This window comes from Coregonus lavaretus (assembly GCF_964263955.1).
Source record: "Coregonus lavaretus genome assembly, contig: HAP1_SCAFFOLD_6114, whole genome shotgun sequence".
NCBI classification, from domain to species: Eukaryota; Metazoa; Chordata; class Actinopteri; order Salmoniformes; family Salmonidae; genus Coregonus; species Coregonus lavaretus.
In genome coordinates, this window is record NW_028166799.1 from 1 (window position 1) to 17,411 (window position 17,411).

The 17,411-nt window shown below is 47.9% G+C and overlaps 1 protein-coding gene across 1 annotated transcript; it reads left to right on the forward strand.

The window, feature by feature from the left end:
- The first annotated feature begins 5,839 nt into the window (after positions 1–5,839).
- On the forward strand, positions 5,840–17,051 carry LOC311114295 (mitochondrial dynamics protein MIEF1-like). The gene is made up of 3 exons (XM_084189551.1): positions 5,840–6,012; positions 14,325–15,348; positions 16,205–17,051. The coding sequence occupies exons 1-2, from the start codon at positions 5,894–5,896 to the stop codon at positions 14,809–14,811; spliced, it is 606 nt and encodes a 201-aa protein (XP_084045677.1). The 5' UTR covers positions 5,840–5,893; the 3' UTR covers positions 14,812–15,348; positions 16,205–17,051.
- The last annotated feature ends 360 nt before the right edge of the window (positions 17,052–17,411 follow it).

Below are 17,411 nucleotides of genomic sequence, written 5' to 3' on the forward strand. Positions count from 1 at the left end.
TGGGACAGGTACACCCTCTACACTGGGACAGGTAATAACACTGGGACAGGTTCACCCTCTACACTGGGACAGGTAATAACACTGGGACAGGTTCACCCTCTACACTGGGACAGGTTCACCCTCTACACTGGGACAGGTAATAACACTGGGACAGGTACACCCTCTACACTGGGACAGGTAATAACACTGGGACAGGTACACCCTCTACACTGGGACAGGTAATAACACTGGGACAGGTAATAACACTGGGAACACTGGGACAGGTACACCCTCTACACTGGGACCAGGTAATAACACTGGGACAGGTAATAACACTGGGACAGGTAATAACACTGGGACAGGTAATAACACTGGGACAGGTAATAACACTGGGACAGGTTCACCCTCTACACTGGGACAGGTTCACCCTCTACACTGGGACAGGTTCACCCTCTACACTGGGACAGGTTCACCCAAGGTCTAGACCAGGGTATTTAAATCTGTCCTGTTCTACTGTTCTACCTGATCATTATCCATATTGTCCAGACCAGGGGTATTTAAATCTGTCCCCTCTACCTGATCATTATCCATATTGTCCAGACCAGGGGTATTTAAATCTGTCCTGTTCTACCTGATCATTATCCATATTGTCCAGACCAGGGGTATTTAAATCTGTCCCCTCTAGCCTGATCATTATCCATATTGTCCAGACCAGGGGTATTTAAATCTGTCCCCTCTACCTGATCATTATCCATATTGTCCAGACCAGGGGTATTTAAATCTGTCCTGTCTACCTGATCATTATCCATATTGTCCAGACCAGGGGTATTTAAATCTGTCCCCTCTACCTGATCATTATCCATATTGTCCAGACCAGGGGTATTTAAATCTGTCCTGTTCTACCTGATCATTATCCATATTGTCCAGACCAGGGGTATTTAAATCTGTCCCCTCTGCCTGATCATTATCCATATTGTCCAGACCAGGGGTATTTAAATCTGTCCCCTCTACCTGATCATTATCCATATTGTCCAGACCAGGGGTATTTAAATCTGTCCTGTTCTACCTGATCATTATCCATATTGTCCAGACCAGGGGTATTTAAATCTGTCCCCTCTACCTGATCATTATCCATATTGTCCAGACCAGGGGTATTTAAATCTGTCCTGTTCTACCTGATCATTATCCATATTGTCCAGACCAGGGGTATTTAAATCTGTCCTGTTCTACCTGATCATTATCCATATTGTCCAGACCAGGGGTATTTAAATCTGTCCCCTCTACCTGATCATTATCCATATTGTCCAGACCAGGGGTATTTAAATCTGTCCCCTCTACCTGATCATTATCCATATTGTCCAGACCAGGGGTATTTAAATCTGTCCCCTCTACCTGATCATTGTCCAGACCAGGGGTATTTAAATCTGTCCTGTTCTACCTGATCATTATCCATATTGTCCAGACCAGGGGTATTTAAATCTGTCCTGTTCTACCTGATCATTATCCATATTGTCCAGACCAGGGGTATTTAAATCTGTCCCCTCTACCTGATCATTATCCATATTGTCCAGACCAGGGGTATTTAAATCTGTCCTGTTCTACCTGATCATTATCCATATTGTCCAGACAGGGGTATTTAAATCTGTCCCCTCTACCTGATCATTATCCATATTGTCCAGACCAGGGGTATTTAAATCTGTCCCCTCTACCTGATCATTATCCATATTGTCCAGACCAGGGGTATTTAAATCTGTCCCCTCTACCTGATCATTATCCATATTGTCCAGACCAGGGGTATTTAAATCTGTCCCCTCTACCTGATCATTATCCATATTGTCCAGACCAGGGGTATTTAAATCTGTCCTGTTCTACCTGATCATTATCCATATTGTCCAGACCAGGGGTATTTAAATCTGTCCTGTTCTGCCTGATCATTATCCATATTGTCCAGACCAGGGGTATTTAAATCTGTCCTGTTCTGCCTGATCATTATCCATATTGTCCAGACCAGGGGTATTTAAATCTGTCCTGTTCTGCCTGATCATTATCCATATTGTCCAGACCAGGGGTATTTAAATCTGTCCCCTCTACCTGATCATTATCCATATTGTCCAGACCAGGGGTATTTAAATCTGTCCTGTTCTACCTGATCATTATCCATATTGTCCAGACCAGGGGTATTTAAATCTGTCCCCTCTACCTGATCATTATCCATATTGTCCAGACCAGGGGTATTTAAATCTGTCCTGTTCTACCTGATCATTATCCATATTGTCCAGACCAGGGGTATTTAAATCTGTCCCCTCTACCTGATCATTATCCATATTGTCCAGACCAGGGGTATTTAAATCTGTCCCCTCTACCTGATCATTATCCATATTGTCCAGACCAGGGGTATTTAAATCTGTCCTGTTCTACCTGATCATTATCCATATTGTCCAGACCAGGGGTATTTAAATCTGTCCCCTCTACCTGATCATTATCCATATTGTCCAGACCAGGGGTATTGAAATATGTCCTGTCCTGCCTGGTGTCCCAGGTCTAAATCTGTCCTGTCCTGCCTGGTGTCCCAGGTCTAAATCTGTCCTGTCCTGCCTGGTGTCCCAGGTCTAAATCTGTCCTGTCCTGCCTGGTGTCCCAGGTCTAAATCTGTCCTGTCCTGCCTGGTGTCCCAGGTCTAAATCTGTCCTGTCCTGCCTGGTGTCCCAGGTCTAAATATGTCCTGTCCTGCCTGGTGTCCCAGGTCTAAATCTGTCCTGCCTGGTGTCCCAGGTCTAAATCTGTCCTGTCCTGCCTGGTGTCCCAGGTCTAAATCTGTCCTGTCCTGCCTGGTGTCCCAGGTCTAAATCAGTCCTGTCCTGCCTGGTGTCCCAGGTCTAAATCAGTCCTGTCCTGCCTGGTGTCCCAGGTCTAAATCAGTCCTGTCCTGCCTGGTGTCCCAGGTCTAAATCTGTCCTGTCCTGCCTGGTGTCCCAGGTCTAAATCTGTCCTGTCCTGCCTGGTGTCCCAGGTCTAAATCTGTCCTGTCCTGCCTGGTGTCCCAGGTCTAAATATGTCCTGTCCTGCCTGGTGTCCCAGGTCTAAATCTGTCCTGTCCTGCCTGGTGTCCCAGGTCTAAATCTGTCCTGTCCTGCCTGGTGTCCCAGGTCTAAATCAGTCCTGTCCTGCCTGGTGTCCCAGGTCTAAATCTGTCCTGTCCTGCCTGGTGTCCCAGGTCTAAATCAGTCCTGTCCTGCCTGGTGTCCCAGGTCTAAATCTGTCCTGTCCTGCCTGGTGTCCCAGGTCTAAATCTGTCCTGTCCTGCCTGGTGTCCCAGGTCTAAATCTGTCCTGTTCTGCCTGGTGTCCCAGGTCTAAATCTGTCCTGTCCTGCCTGGTGTCCCAGGTCTAAATCTGTCCTGTCCTGCCTGGTGTCCCAGGTCTAAATCTGTCCTGTCCTGCCTGGTGTCCCAGGTCTAAATCTGTCCTGTTCTGCCTGGTGTCCCAGGTCTAAATCTGTCCTGTCCTGCCTGGTGTCCCAGGTCTAAATCTGTCCTGTTCTGCCTGGTGTCCCAGGTCTAAATCTGTCCCTGATTAGAGGGGAACAATGGAAGAAAGTGGCTTGGAGGTTCCAGATTTGAATGTGAAGGGATCTCTAGATTTCTGGCCCAGCTAGTAATTGTCAGTCTGTGTGTCTCTCTAGGAGGTGGTGAGCATGCTCAGTAAGGCTGTCTCTCTCCTCCTCTAGGTTCCTAGTGGGAGGGTATCTATCGTGCAGGGTGATGGTGAGCATGCTCAGTAAGGCTGTCTCTCTCTCCTCCTCTAGGTTCCTAGTGGGAGGGTATCTATCGTGCAGGGTGATGGTGAGCATGCTCAGTAAGGCTGTCTCTCTCTCCTCCTCTAGGTTCCTAGTGGGAGGGTATCTATCGTGCAGGGTGATGGTGAGCATGCTCAGTAAGGCTGTCTCTCTCCTCCTCTAGGTTCCTAGTGGGAGGGTATCTATCGTGCAGGGTGATGGTGAGCATGCTCAGTAAGGCTGTCTCTCTCCTCCTCTAGGTTCCTAGTGGGAGGGTATCTATCGTGCAGGGTGATGGTGAGCATGCTCAGTAAGGCTGTCTCTCTCTCCTCCTCTAGGTTCCTAGTGGGAGGGTATCTATCGTGCAGGGTGAGGGTGAGCATGCTCAGTAAGGCTGTCTCTCTCTCCTCCTCTAGGTTCCTAGTGGGAGGGTATCTATCGTGCAGGGTGATGGTGAGCATGCTCAGTAAGGCTGTCTCTCTCCTCCTCTAGGTTCCTAGTGGGAGGGTATCTATCGTGCAGGGTGATGGTGAGCATGCTCAGTAAGGCTGTCTCTCTCCTCCTCTAGGTTCCTAGTGGGAGGGTATCTATCGTGCAGGGTGATGGTGAGCATGCTCAGTAAGGCTGTCTCTCTCTCCTCCTCTAGGTTCCTAGTGGGAGGGTATCTATCGTGCAGGGTGATGGTGAGCATGCTCAGTAAGGCTGTCTCTCTCCTCCTCTAGGTTCCTAGTGGGAGGGTATCTATCGTGCAGGGTGATGGTGAGCATGCTCAGTAAGGCTGTCTCTCTCCTCCTCTAGGTTCCTAGTGGGAGGGTATCTATCGTGCAGGGTGATGGTGAGCATGCTCAGTAAGGCTGTCTCTCTCTCCTCCTCTAGGTTCCTAGTGGGAGGGTATCTATCGTGCAGGGTGAGGGTGAGCATGCTCAGTAAGGCTGTCTCTCTCTCCTCCTCTAGGTTCCTAGTGGGAGGGTATCTATCGTGCAGGGTGATGGTGAGCATGCTCAGTAAGGCTGTCTCTCTCCTCCTCTAGGTTCCTAGTGGGAGGGTATCTATCGTGCAGGGTGATGGTGAGCATGCTCAGTAAGGCTGTCTCTCTCTCCTCCTCTAGGTTCCTAGTGGGAGGGTATCTATCGTGCAGGGTGATGGTGAGCATGCTCAGTAAGGCTATCTCTCTCTCCTCCTCTAGGTTCCTAGTTGGAGGGTATCTATCGTGCAGGGTGATGGTGAGCATGCTCAGTAAGGCTGTCTCTCTCTCCTCCTCTAGGTTCCTAATGGGAGGGTATCTATCGTGCAGGGTGATGGTGAGCATGCTCAGTAAGGCTGTCTCTCTCTCCTCCTCTAGGTTCCTAGTTGGAGGGTATCTATCGTGCAGGGTGATGGTGAGCATGCTCAGTAAGGCTGTCTCTCTCCTCCTCTAGGTTCCTAGTGGGAGGGTATCTATCGTGCAGGGTGATGGTGAGCATGCTCAGTAAGGCTGTCTCTCTCTCCTCCTCTAGGTTCCTAGTGGGAGGGTATCTATCGTGCAGGGTGATGGTGAGCATGCTCAGTAAGGCTGTCTCTCTCCTCCTCTAGGTTCCTAGTGGGAGGGTATCTATCGTGCAGGGTGATGGTGAGCATGCTCAGTAAGGCTGTCTCTCTCTCCTCCTCTAGGTTCCTAGTGGGAGGGTATCTATCGTGCAGGGTGATGGTGAGCATGCTCAGTAAGGCTGTCTCTCTCCTCCTCTAGGTTCCTAGTGGGAGGGTATCTATCGTGCAGGGTGATGGTGAGCATGCTCAGTAAGGCTGTCTCTCTCCTCCTCTAGGTTCCTAGTGGGAGGGTATCTATCGTGCAGGGTGATGGTGAGCATGCTCAGTAAGGCTGTCTCTCTCCTCCTCTAGGTTCCTAGTGGGAGGGTATCTATCGTGCAGGGTGATGGTGAGCATGCTCAGTAAGGCTGTCTCTCTCCTCCTCTAGGTTCCTAGTGGGAGGGTATCTATCGTGCAGGGTGATGGTGAGCATGCTCAGTAAGGCTGTCTCTCTCCTCCTCTAGGTTCCTAGTGGGAGGGTATCTATCGTGCAGGGCGATGGTGAGCATGCTCAGTAAGGCTGTCTCTCTCCTCCTCTAGGTTCCTAGTGGGAGGGTATCTATCGTGCAGGGCGATGGTGAGCATGCTCAGTAAGGCTGTGATGGAAACCATGAACTGGCCGTCCCTCTCCTCTTCTCTTGACTGTCGGGTCCGGCCTGTCCTCGGGGGGGATGAACTGAAACTGGAGATACGGTATCTCTCTCTCACACATTTACCCCGTTCAGCAGACGCTCTTATCCAGAGAGACTTCCAGTTAGTGTCTTCATCTTGAGATATCTAGGTTGGGATAGTCACATATCTCAGTAGTTAGTGTCTTCATCTTGAGATATCTAGGTTGGGATAGTCACATATCTCAGTAGTTAGTGTCTTCATCTTGAGATATCTAGGTTGGGACAGTCACATATCTCAGTAGTTAGTGTCTTCATCTTCAGATATCTAGGTTGGGATAGTCACATATCTCAGTAGTTAGTACAGTGGGGAAAAAAAGTATTTAGTCAGCCACCAATTGTGCAAGTTCTCCCACTTAACAAGATGAGAGAGGCCTGTAATTTTCATCATAGGTACACGTCAACTATGACAGACAAATTGAGGGAAAAAAATCCAGAAAATCACATTGTAGGATTTTTAATGAATTTATTTGCAAATTATGGTGGAAAATAAGTATTTGGTCAATAACAAAAGTTTCTCAATACTTTGTTATATATCCTTTGTTGGCAATGACACAGGTCAAACGTTTTCTGTAAGTCTTCACAAGGTTTTCACACACTGTTGCTGGTATTTTGGCCCATTCCTCCATGCAGATCTCCTCTAGAGCAGTGATGTTTTGGGGCTGTCGCTGGGCAACACGGACTTTCAACTCCCTCCAATCTCCTCTAAAGCAGTTTACTGTGAACACTGAGGCTGTACCCACTTTAAGTTCCAGTTTTAACAGTGGCCCAGTAGGCTACTGTGGCTATTTGATCATAATGTAGGCCTACCAGAGTGGCCTACCATCAAAAACAATGGAGAAAATGCATCCCGTAACATTTTAACATGGAAATAGCTGTTCTATCATTCAGCCTACAGTAGCATCCCAATGTGTGGTGTTCAATGTAGGCTTCCATGAGACGTCTGAAGAAAAACCTGCAGGGCTTGACATGAACCTGTTTATCCACTGGTCCTTCAGACAAGGAGGGGATAGAAAATGTTGTTGTGTTGTTTGATGCAAGAAACCACTTTACAAAATAAAAATGCATTATTATTCCCATACCATTATTACAGAGAATCAGACAAATTATGCTACTTAGCTTACTCAAGCCTGTCTCAAAATACAACACTGCCCCTTTAAGACATAAAAAAAAAGCTCTTTACCCGACTCGCTTTTCAAAGATGTCACGTTTTGTTCTCTTGTAGGAAGCAACCACTCCCCTATTGCAGACTACAAATTATCTACAGCGGCTTGCGAAATTATTCACCCCCTTGGCATTTTTCCTATTTTGTTCCCTTACAACCTGGAATTAAAATGATTTTTTTTGGGGGGGTTTGTATAATTTGATTTACACAACATGCCTACCACTTTGAAGATGCAAAATATGTTTTATTGTGAAACAAACAAAAAATAAGACTAAACTACAGAAAACTTGAGCGTGCGTAACTATTCACCCCCCCCCCCAAAGTCAATACTTTGTAGAGCCACCTTTCGCAGCAATTACAGCTGCAAGTCTCTTGGGGTATGTCTCTATAAGCTTGGCACATCTAGCCACTGGGATTGTTGCCCATTCTTCAAGGCAAAACTGCTCCAGCTCCTTCAAGTTGGATGGGTTCCGCTGGTGTACAGCAATCTTTAAGTCATACCACAGATTCACAATTGGATTGAGGTCTGGGCTTTGACTAGGCCATTCCAATACATTTTAAATGTTTCCCCTTAAACCACTCGAGTGTTGCTTTAGCAGTATGCTTAGGGTCATTGTCCTGCTGGAAGGTGAACCTCGGTCCCAGTCTCAAATCTCTGGAAGACTGAAACAGGTTTCCCTCAAGAATTTCCCTGTATTTAGCGCCATCCGTCATTCCTTCAATTCTGACCAGTTTCCCAGTCCCTGCCGATGAAAAACATCCCTACAGCATGATGCTGCCACCACAATGCTTCTCTGTGGGGATGGTGTTCTCGGGATGATGAGAGGTGTTGGGTTTGCGCCAGAAATAGCGTTTTCCTTGATGGCCAAAAAGCTCAATTTTAGTCTCATCTGATCAGAGTACCTTCTTCCAGATGTTTGGGGAGTCTCCCACATGCCTTTTGGCGAACACCAAACGTGTTTGCTTATTTTTTTCTTTAAGCAATGGCTTTTTTCTGGCCACTCTTCCATAAAGCCCAGCTCTGTGGAGTGTATGGCTTAAAGTGGTCTTATGGACAGATACTCCAATCTCCGCTGTGGAGCTTTGCAGCTCCTTCAGGGTTATCTTTGGTGTCTTTGTTGCGTCTCTGATTAATGCCCTCCTTGCCTGGTCCGTGAGTTTTGGTGGGCGGCCCTCTCTTGGCAGGTTTGTTGTGGTGCCATATTCTTTCAATTTTTTAATAATGGATTTAATGGTGCTCTGTGGGATGTTCAAAGTTTCAGATATTTTTTTTATAACCCAACCCTGATCTGTACTTCTCCACAACTTTGTCCCTGACCTGTTTGGAGAGCTCCTTGGTCTTCATGGTGCCGCTTGCTTGGTGGTGCCCCTTGCTTAGTGGTGTTGCAGACTCTGGGGCCTTTCAGAACAGGTGTATATATACTGAGATCATGTAACACTTAGATTGCACACAGGTGGACTTTATTTAACTAATTATGTGACTTATGAAGCTAATTGGTTGCACCAGATCTTATTTAGGGGCTTCATAGCAAAGGGGGTGAATACATGTGCACGCACCACTTTTCCGTTATTTATTTTAGAGATTTTTTTTTAACAAGTTATTTTTTTAATTTCACTTCACCAATTTGGACTATTTTGTGTATGTCCATTACATGAAATCCAAATAAAAATCCATTTAAATTACAGGTTGTATGTAATGCAACAAAATAGGAAAAACGCCAAGGGGGAATGAATACTTTTGCAAGGCACTGTATAACTGGGCTAATAACTCGCTAACTAGCAAAGGATATTAACATGGCTACATGTAGCTCTCTCTTAGATTATATTTATTCTGGACGGCAGTCCTGGGGAGCTGCACACCCACACAGCTTAGATTATATTTATTCTGCACGGCAGTCCTGGGGAGCTGCACACCCACACAGCTTAGATTATATTTATTCTGCATGGCAGTCCTGAGGAGCTGCACACCCACACAGCTTAGATTATATTTATTCTGCATGGCAGTCCTGGGGAGCTGCACACCCACACAGCTTAGATGATATTTATTCTGCACGGCAGTCCTGGGGAGCTGCACACCCACACAGCTTAGATTATATTTATTCTGCACGGCAGTCCTGGGGAGCTGCACACCCACACAGCTTAGATTATATTTATTCTGCACGGCAGTCCTGGGGAGCTGCACACCCACACAGCTTAGATTATATTTATTCTGCACGGCAGTCCTGGGGAGCTGCACACCCACACAGCTTAGATGATATTTATTCTGCACGGCAGTCCTGGGGAGCTGCACACCCACACAGCTTAGATTATATTTATTCTGCACGGCAGTCCTGGGGAGCTGCACACCCACACAGCTTAGATTATATTTATTCTGCACGGCAGTCCTGAGGAGCTGCACACCCACACAGCTTAGATTATATTTATTCTGCACGGCAGTCCTGGGGAGCTGCACACCCACACAGCTTAGATTATATTTATTCTGCACGGCAGTCCTGGGGAGCTGCACACCCACACAGCTTAGATTATATTTATTCTGCATGGCAGTCCTGGGGAGCTGCACACCCACACAGCTTAGATGATATTTATTCTGCACGGCAGTCCTGGGGAGCTGCACACCCACACAGTTTAGATGATATTTATTCTGCACAGCAGTCCTGGGGAGATGCACACCCACACAGCTTAGATGATATTTATTCTGCACGGCAGTCCTGGGGAGCTGCACACCCACACAGCTTAGATGATATTTATTCTGCACGGCAGTCCTGGGGAGCTGCACACCCACACAGCTTAGATGATATTTATTCTGCACGGCAATCCTGGGGAGCTGCACACCCACACAGCTTAGATGATATTTATTCTGCACGGCAGTCCTGGGGAGCTGCACACCCACACAGCTTAGATTATATTTATTCTGCATGGCAGTCCTGAGGAGCTGCACACCCACACAGCTTAGATTATATTTATTCTGCATGGCAGTCCTGAGGAGCTGCACACCCACACAGCTTAGATTATATTTATTCTGCACGGCAGTCCTGAGGAGCTGCACACCCACACAGCTTAGATTATATTTATTCTGCACGGCAGTCCTGAGGAGCTGCACACCCACACAGTTTAGATGATATTTATTCTGCACGGCAGTCCTGGGGAGCTGCACACCCACACAGCTTAGATTATATTTATTCTGCATGGCAGTCCTGAGGAGCTGCACACCCACACAGCTTAGATTATATTTATTCTGCATGGCAGTCCTGGGGAGCTGCACACCCACACAGCTTAGATTATATTTATTCTGCATGGCAGTCCTGAGGAGCTGCACACCCACACAGCTTAGATTATATTTATTCTGCACGGCAGTCCTGGGGAGCTGCACACCCACACAGCTTAGATTATATTTATTCTGCACGGCAGTCCTGGGGAGCTGCACACCCACACAGCTTAGATTATATTTATTCTGCACGGCAGTCCTGGGGAGCTGCACACCCACACAGCTTAGATTATATTTATTCTGGACGGCAGTCCTGGGGAGCTGCACACCCACACAGCTTAGATTATATTTATTCTGCACGGCAGTCCTGGGGAGCTGCACACCCACACAGCTTAGATTATATTTATTCTGCACGGCAGTCCTGGGGAGCTGCACACCCACACAGCTTAGATTATATTTATTCTGCACGGCAGTCCTGGGGAGCTGCACACCCACACAGCTTAGATTATATTTATTCTGCACGGCAGTCCTGGGGAGCTGCACACCCACACAGCTTAGATTATATTTATTCTGCACGGCAGTCCTGGGGAGCTGCACACCCACACAGCTTAGATTATATTTATTCTGCACGGCAGTCCTGAGGAGCTGCACACCCACACAGCTTAGATTATATTTATTCTGCACGGCAGTCCTGGGGAGCTGCACACCCACACAGCTTAGATTATATTTATTCTGCATGGCAGTCCTGAGGAGCTGCACACCCACACAGCTTAGATGATATTTATTCTGCACGGCAGTCCTGGGGAGCTGCACACCCACACAGCTTAGATGATATTTATTCTGCATGGCAGTCCTGGGGAGCTGCACACCCACACAGCTTAGATTATATTTATTCTGCATGGCAGTCCTGAGGAGCTGCACACCCACACAGCTTAGATTATATTTATTCTGCACGGCAGTCCTGGGGAGCTGCACACCCACACAGCTTAGATTATATTTATTCTGCACGGCAGTCCTGGGGAGCTGCACACCCACACAGCTTAGATTATATTTATTCTGCACGGCAGTCCTGGGGAGCTGCACACCCACACAGCTTAGATTATATTTATTCTGCACGGCAGTCCTGGGGAGCTGCACACCCACACAGCTTAGATTATATTTATTCTGCACGGCAGTCCTGGGGAGCTGCACACCCACACAGCTTAGATTATATTTATTCTGCACGGCAGTCCTGGGGAGCTGCACACCCACACAGCTTAGATTATATTTATTCTGCACGGCAGTCCTGGGGAGCTGCACACCCACACAGCTTAGATTATATTTATTCTGCACGGCAGTCCTGAGGAGCTGCACACCCACACAGCTTAGATTATATTTATTCTGCACGGCAGTCCTGGGGAGCTGCACACCCACACAGCTTAGATTATATTTATTCTGCATGGCAGTCCTGAGGAGCTGCACACCCACACAGCTTAGATGATATTTATTCTGCACGGCAGTCCTGGGGAGCTGCACACCCACACAGCTTAGATTATATTTATTCTGCATGGCAGTCCTGGGGAGCTGCACACCCACACAGCTTAGATGATATTTATTCTGCATGGCAGTCCTGGGGAGCTGCACACCCACACAGCTTAGATTATATTTATTCTGCATGGCAGTCCTGGGGAGCTGCACACCCACACAGCTTAGATTATATTTATTCTGCACGGCAGTCCTGGGGAGCTGCACACCCACACAGCTTAGATTATATTTATTCTGCATGGCAGTCCTGGGGAGCTGCACACCCACACAGCTTAGATTATATTTATTCTGCATGGCAGTCCTGGGGAGCTGCACACCCACACAGCTTAGATTATATTTATTCTGCATGGCAGTCCTGGGGATCTGCACACCCACACAGCTTAGATGATATTTATTCTGCACGGCAGTCCTGGGGAGCTGCACACCCACACAGCTTAGATTATATTTATTCTGCATGGCAGTCCTGGGGAGCTGCACACCCACACAGCTTAGATGATATTTATTCTGCACGGCAGTCCTGGGGAGCTGCACACCCACACAGCTTAGATTATATTTATTCTGCACGGCAGTCCTGGGGAGCTGAAACACCCACACAGCTTAGATTATATTTATTCTAATGTGTATATCTGTCTCTCCAGACCTGAGGGTCAGGGTTAAAGGTCAGGGTTAAGGTTCATGTGTATCTCTGTCTCTCCAGACCTGAGGGTCAGGGTTAAAGGTCAGGGTTAAGGTTAAGGTGTATCTCTGTCTCTCCAGACCTGAGGGTCAGGGTTAAAGGTCAGGGTTAAGGTTAATGTGTATCTCTGTCTCACCAGACCTGAGGGTTAGGGTTAAAGGTCAGGGTTAAGGTTAATGTGTATCTCTGTCTCACCAGACCTGAGGGTTAGGGTTAAAGGTCAGGGTTAAGGTTAATGTGTATCTCTGTCTCTCCAGACCTGAGGGTTAGGGTTAAAGGTCAGGGTTAAGGTTAATGTGTATCTCTGTCTCACCAGACCTGAGGGTTAGGGTTAAAGGTCAGGGTTAAGGTTAATGTGTATCTCTGTCTCTCCAGACCTGAGGGTTAGGGTTAAAGGTCAGGGTTAAGGTTAATGTGTATCTCTGTCTCTCCAGACCTGAGGGTTAGGGTTAAAGGTCAGGGTTAAGGTTAATGTGTATCTCTGTCTCACCAGACCTGAGGGTTAGGGTCAAAGGTCAGGGTTAAGGTTAATGTGTATCTCTGTCTCTCCAGACCTGAGGGTTAGGGTTAAAGGTCAGGGTTAAGGTTGTGTATCTCTGTCTCTCCAGACCTGAGGGTTAGGGTTAAAGGTCAGGGTTAAGGTTAATGTGTATCTCTGTCTCTCCAGACCTGAGGGTTAGGGTTAAAGGTCAGGGTTAAGGTTAATGTGTATCTCTGTCTCACCAGACCTGAGGGTTAGGGTTAAAGGTTAGGGTTAAGGTTAATGTGTATCTCTGTCTCTCCAGACCTGAGGGTTAGGGTTAAAGGTCAGGGTTAAGGTTAATGTGTATCTCTGTCTCACCAGACCTGAGGGTTAGGGTTAAAGGTCAGGGTTAAGGTTAATGTGTATCTCTGTCTCTCCAGACCTGAGGGTTAGGGTTAAAGGTCAGGGTTAAGGTTAATGTGTATCTCTGTCTCTCCAGACCTGAGGGTTAGGGTTAAAGGTCAGGGTTAAGGTTAATGTGTATCTCTGTCTCACCAGACCTGAGGGTTAGGGTTAAAGGTTAATGTGTATCTCTGTCTCACCAGACCTGAGGGTCAGGGTTAAAGGTCAGGGTTAAGGTTAATGTGTATCTCTGTCTCACCAGACCTGAGGGTCAGGGTTAAAGGTCAGGGTTAATGTGTATCTCTGTCTCTCCAGACCTGAGGGTTAGGGTTAAAGGTCAGGGTTAAGGTTAATGTGTATCTCTGCCTCACCAGACCTGAGGGTTAGGGTTAAAGGTTAATGTGTATCTCTGTCTCACCAGACCTGAGGGTCAGGGTTAAAGGTCAGGGTTAAGGTTAATGTGTATCTCTGTCTCACCAGACCTGAGGGTCAGGGTTAAAGGTCAGGGTTAATGTGTATATCTGTCTCTCCAGACCTGAGCGTGGTGACCCCCTGTTCATCTCCATGATCCTGACAGTTAGGGTTAAAGGTCAGGGTTAATACATGACTGATGTCTCACTGCGTTAGTTAGGGTTAGGGGTTAAAGGTCAGGGTTAATACATGACTGATGTCTCACTGCGTTAGTTAGGGTTAGGGGTTAAAGGTCAGGGTTAATGTGGATATCTGTCTCTCCAGACCTGAGCGTGGTGACCCCCTGTTCATCTCCATGATCCTGACAGTTAGGGTTAAAGGTCAGGGTTAATACATGACTGATGTCTCACTGCGTTAGTTAGGGTTAGGGGTTAAAGGTCAGGGTTGAGGGTTAATACATAACTGATATGTCTCTCTCTGTGTGTCTCCAGACCAGAGCGAGGTGATTCTCTCTTCATCTCCATGGTGCCGGTGCTGAGGGAGGCAGACGTGGTCCTGACTGCCCAGGTAGAGTTAACCCAACCCTGGGATAGTGCCTGGCACCTCTCCCTCTACCCCTGGGAGACCCAGCGCCTGGCCCAGCTTGACTCAGCGGACCAGGGGGTCCGACGTACCCTCCTCAAAACCCTCAAAGCCGTCTGTCGACACTGTCCCGCCCTGCGACCCCTCACCGCCGCGCCGCTGGCCAACCTCATCCTCCACCTCGGGGACAAGGACCTGGATTGGTCGGAGGAGTGTCTGAGTGGGCGGTTCCAGCAGTGTGTGTGGGAGCTGATAGGCTATCTGGAGCAAGGGGTGTTGCCCAGCTACTTCAAGCCCAGCGCTAACATGTTGAACGGACTGACGGAGGAGGAGATCGACCAGATGGGGTTTACGTTGTACTGCGCTGTCTCTGAACCGGAGATTCTGCTCATATAGAAATATATAACCTGGTGTAACATGTCACAGAGGAAGAGGCCCTGTATGAGGTTATAGAATACAGACAACACCATCACACTGACTTCCATGGATGAGTTATACCATATACCTCTACTGAGACCGGGACATATTGTTCAGATATAATAATAATAATAATAAAAATAATATGGATATGTATAACAGGGTACTGGCATGTAGGTACTTCATAGTACCAGATCTACTGGGATCCGTACCAAATGGCATCATATTCCCTATATAGTGCACTACTTTAGACCACTGGTCAGGCCTGGTCAGGAGTAGTGCCCTACATAGGGAATATGATGCTATGGGCCTGGTCAGGAGTAGTGCCCTACATAGGGAATATGATGCTATGGGCCTGGTCAGGAGTAGTGCCCTACATAGGGAATATGATGCTATGGGCCTGGTCAGGAGTAGTGCCCTACATAGGGAATATGATGCTATGGGCCTGGTCAGGAGTAGTGCCCTACATAGGGAATATGATGCTATGGGCCGGTAGACAGACTGACAGACCGGTAGGTAGACTGACAGACCGGTAGGTAGGCTGACAGGCCGGTAGACAGGCTGACAGGCCGGTAGACAGACTGACAGGCCGGTAGACAGACTGACAGACCGGTAGACTGACTGACAGGCCGGTAGACAGACTGACAGACCGATAGACAGACCGGTAGACAGACTGACAGACCGGTAGACAGACTGACAGACCGGTAGACAGACTGACAGGCCGGTAGACAGACTGACAGACCGGTAGACAGGCTGACAGACTGACAGGCCGGTAGACAGGCTGACAGACTGACAGGCCGGTAGACAGACTGACAGGCCGGTAGACAGACTGACAGACCGGTAGACAGACTGACAGGCCGGTAGACAGACTGACAGGCCGGTAGGCAGACTGACAGACCGGTAGACAGACTGACAGACCGATAGACAGACTGACAGACCGGTAGACAGACTGACAGGCCGGTAGACAGACTGACAGACCGGTAGACAGACTGACAGGCCGGTAGACAGACTGACAGGCCGGTAGACAGACTGACAGACCGGTAGACAGACTGACAGGCCGGTAGACAGACTGACAGACTGACAGACCGGTAGACAGACTGACAGACCGGTAGACAGGCTGACAGGCCGGTAGACTGACTGACAGACCGGTAGACAGACTGACAGGCCGGTAGACAGACTGACAGGCCGGTAGACAGACTGACAGGCCGGTAGACTCACTGACAGACCGGTAGACAGACTGACAGGCCGGTAGACAGACTGACAGACCGGTAGACAGACTGACAGACCGGTAGACAGGCTGACAGGCCGGTAGACTGACTGACAGGCCGGTAGACTGACTGACAGGCCGGTAGACAGACTGACAGGCCGGTAGACAGACTGACAGACCGGTAGACTGACAGACAGGTAGACTGACCGACAGGTAGACTGACAGACAGACAGACTGTATGTAACAGAGATATATCATCTACACATGGTGTACGACCAGTATGACAATGTATGCACTCACTAACTGTAAGTAGCTCTGGATAAGAGCGTCTGCTAAATGACTAACATGTAGAATGAGTAATATGGAATGGATGAGTTGAGGAGCTCTGACTGAGCAGCACAGAGACTGATGATGATGATGATGATGGACTGTGCCTAGGAAAGTAGATGAAGGTAAAGGAGCCTTAAGGCTGCGTTTCCACAGGCACCCGATTCTGATCATTTGTCCAGAATTAGGTTGCCTTGTGTAAAACGCAGCCATAGTGCCAGAGGCTTGGCTTTGGTTTTCTCCTGCTGCCGACTATATATCTACATCTGGCACAGCTCTGGCCAGAAGGCTGTTTTAGCGTTGGGCCAGCGCCATTGAGGCTACCACCCCATAGGAATCCCCACCCGGTCGGCCACTTTAAACTAATGGCGCTGCCAACGCTAAAATGGCCGTTCGGCCACTAAAGGTCCTCTATCGTTCTCTATGGGCAGACTGGACTACACAGGGTAACCCGGTCATCACTAGTTACCACAGCCACAAAGGGATAACGGATAAACCCCGCATATTTCTCTCATTTAAAATCTGATTTTTTTAAAACCCAACCGTCATTATATCCTCTCACACAGCTACTGAATGAAGTCATCGCCTTTTCTGTTTTACGGTTTCATAATGTGTGTGTTTGAAATCATTTTGCGGAGGTTTTGTTTTTAAGTTGAAGCCCTGATAAATAAATGTTTTGTGCTGAGCTTCTGTTAATGGCCTCGTTGTGTTTATACCATATGTGTAGGGTGATACAATTATGTCAAGTTAAATCCAACATTGTAGACATTTCTGTTAAAATATCACTTTTTCATGATGCATTTTTTTGCCCCAAGTTGTAATGGTCCTCTGTAGCTCAATTGGTAGAGCACGGCGCTTGTAACGCCAGGGTAGTGGGTTCGATCCCCGGGACCACCCGTACATAAAAATGTATGCACACATGACCTGTAAGTCGCTTTGGATAAAAGCGTCTGCTAAATGGCATATTATATTATATTATATTATAAATTGTAGTCTATCGGGTCATGATTGAACTACAAATCCAAGCTGGCGTCAGTAAATAGCT